The 2,557-nt window shown below is 41.3% G+C and overlaps 1 protein-coding gene across 1 annotated transcript; it reads left to right on the forward strand.

The window, feature by feature from the left end:
• The first annotated feature begins 677 nt into the window (after positions 1 to 677).
• Positions 678 to 1,631, forward strand: LOC149452560 (olfactory receptor 11L1-like). The gene has a single exon (XM_089689206.1). It carries the CDS (start codon positions 678 to 680, stop codon positions 1,629 to 1,631), a length of 954 nt encoding a protein of 317 aa, XP_089545332.1.
• Positions 1,632 to 2,557: the final 926 nt, after the last annotated feature.

Below are 2,557 nucleotides of genomic sequence, written 5' to 3' on the forward strand. Positions count from 1 at the left end.
GATTGCAGGTGTATTTAAGGGATGGCCAGACCTGCAGTCTGTGCCTTGGTGTGTGTTTTTCTATGGGCCCCTGTATCTTGTTACCTGCATTCCTGTTCCTGTTCCTGCTCCTGCCTGACTGACTCGCTGCCGACCCTGCCTGATCCGGACCTCTGCTGACTTCTCCTGTTTGATCCCTGGCTTGTGACCCCGACCATTCTCTGCCTGACCCTCTGTACCTACCTGCCCGTTAGTTGCTGTACCCGGCTCGTGACCTGACTACTCTCTGCCTGCTCCTCCTGTTCCTACCTGCCTGATTGTTATTGACCCGACCTGCCTGACTACGCTTGCATTGTATGTATTGTTATCTGTGGGTGATTTGGTTTGGTTCGTTTGCACTGTGTTATGTTTTAGTATTGCACTGCGTTTATGTATTGTTAGTATTAATAAATTATATAATTTATAACATATCTGAAGCCTGCGTTTCCCCGCGTCAGTTCACATACCTCTGGTCATACCCGGAGCCCTGACAGTAAGTAAGCAGCAAAGCAATGGTAACTTTTACCAGAATGACAGAGGACACATTTAGAGGGAGCGTGCAACAAAACCAAGTACGTACTTACAATATGACCATAGATTCATTAGTCAACAATAACTGCTTTCTTTTCCAGGACCTATGAAACCATTTTTCTACTAATATGTATGATCAAAATCAGACAAGAATTGCAGAAATTCTGCTTCTAGGTTTTCCGAATGCTTATCATCTGAAGGTTTTACTTTTCACTATTTTCCTTTTGATCTACGTTGTGACATTAACAGGGAATGTTGTGATTGTAGTATTGGTGTCAGTTCATCGCCGACTGCACACTCCTATGTATTTCTTCCTCAGCCTTCTGTCTTCTTCTGAAGTCATTTCCACCACCAACATTGTGCCCAAAATGCTTTCAGTCATCCTGAAAGATGGTGACTCGATGTCATTTGCTGCGTGTTTGACTCAGTTTTACATCTTCTCAGCTTCAACAAATTCTGAATGTTTTCTTCTCACCGTAATGTCTTTTGATCGATACTTGGCCATTTGTAACCCATTGAGATACAACGCCATCATGGACTTCAAACTGCGAATTAACTTGGTAGTATGGTCTTGGATAACTGGCCTCATGGTAACTTTGCTTATTGCCATTCTGGTTTCCAACTTGAAATTCTGTGGCCCTAATGTAATAGACCACTTCTTCTGTGATCTGTCGCCCATATTACAGCTTTCTTGCTCAGACACAACTACAGTAAAAACTCAGGCCTTCATATTTTCAGTGCCTGTCATTGTCTTGCCATTTATTTTCATTTTTGTCACCTATGTCTTCATATCCTTTGCCATCTTGAGGTTATCATCACACAACAAGCGACAGAAAGCCTTCTCCACTTGTAGTTCCCACCTGGCTGCTGTATGTATGTATTATGGGACTCTAATCAGTGTGTACCTCTTTCCATCAACAGGCCATTCTCCAAGTGTGAGCAAAGTTCTTTCTTTACTATATATAATTGTGACCCCACTTTTTAACCCAATTATATATAGTTTAAGGAATCAAGAAATTCTAGCAGCTCTGAGGAGCTCAGTATGTAAGACATGTTATGACATAAATGAAAGTATACACTGACCCAACTTGTTCGGTTTTCATGGAATAAAACTATACAAAGAATTTCAGATGGAGTGCGACTCTCACTTAGTTTTACACTTTTGTGGAAGAGGAGACAGGCTATAAGAGTCAGCACCCTAACATATCTTGAATGATGAGCAGAGGTGGTTTGGAGCCATGTTGAAAATGTAGGGTATGGGGGTCTACAATGTAACTATTTGGATCTACAATGTACCTATTAGAATCTGAAAATATGAACTCCCACCATATGGGTTTGTTTTAGGTTGGTGACTCAAAAGGTAATGAATCAAAAGGTAAGGAATCAAGAAATTCTAGCAGCTCTGAGGAGCTCAGTATGTAAGACATGTTATGACATAAATGAAAGTATACACTGACCCCACTTGTTCGGTTTTCGTGGAATAAAACTATACAAAGAATTTCAGATGGAGTGCGACTCTCACTTAGTTTGACACTTTTGTGGAAGAGGAGACAGGCTATAAGAGTCAGCACCCTAACATATCTTAAATGATGAGCGGAGGTGGTTTGGAGCCATGTTGAAAATGTAGGGTATGGGGGTCTACAATGTAACTATTTGGATCTACAATGTACCTATTAGAATCTGAAAATATGAACTCCCACCATATGGGTTTGTTTTAGGTTGGTGACTCAAAAGGTAATGAAGCCAAGATTAAGACATTATCTTCAACTCCTGACCATATAAAATCAATTCATTAAGGGCAATGCCCTCATTTTTTTTCCTTAGGAGCTCACATTAAAGCAGTTCCAAAGGCTGAAAGTTTTTTAAAAACCTGCTGCATGCAGCTTCCTCAGCCCTCTCTTATACTTACCTGAGCATGATCGCGATCCAGCGATGTGCACTAGAGCAGCAGCATTCCTGGCTCTCTCCCTCCTCATTGGCTCAGAGACAGCATAGTTACATAGATAAT

Source organism: Staurois parvus, unplaced genomic scaffold, assembly GCF_062004578.1.
Source record: "Staurois parvus isolate SC_StPar_1 unplaced genomic scaffold, SC_StPar_1.0 ptg000470l, whole genome shotgun sequence".
NCBI classification, from domain to species: Eukaryota; Metazoa; Chordata; class Amphibia; order Anura; family Ranidae; genus Staurois; species Staurois parvus.

What these genes read in the sequence shown, in the direction of transcription:
- LOC149452560 (XM_089689206.1), top strand. Translation starts at nt 678, where the DNA reads ATGTATGATCAAAATCAGACAAGAATTGCAGAAATTCTGCTTCTAGGT.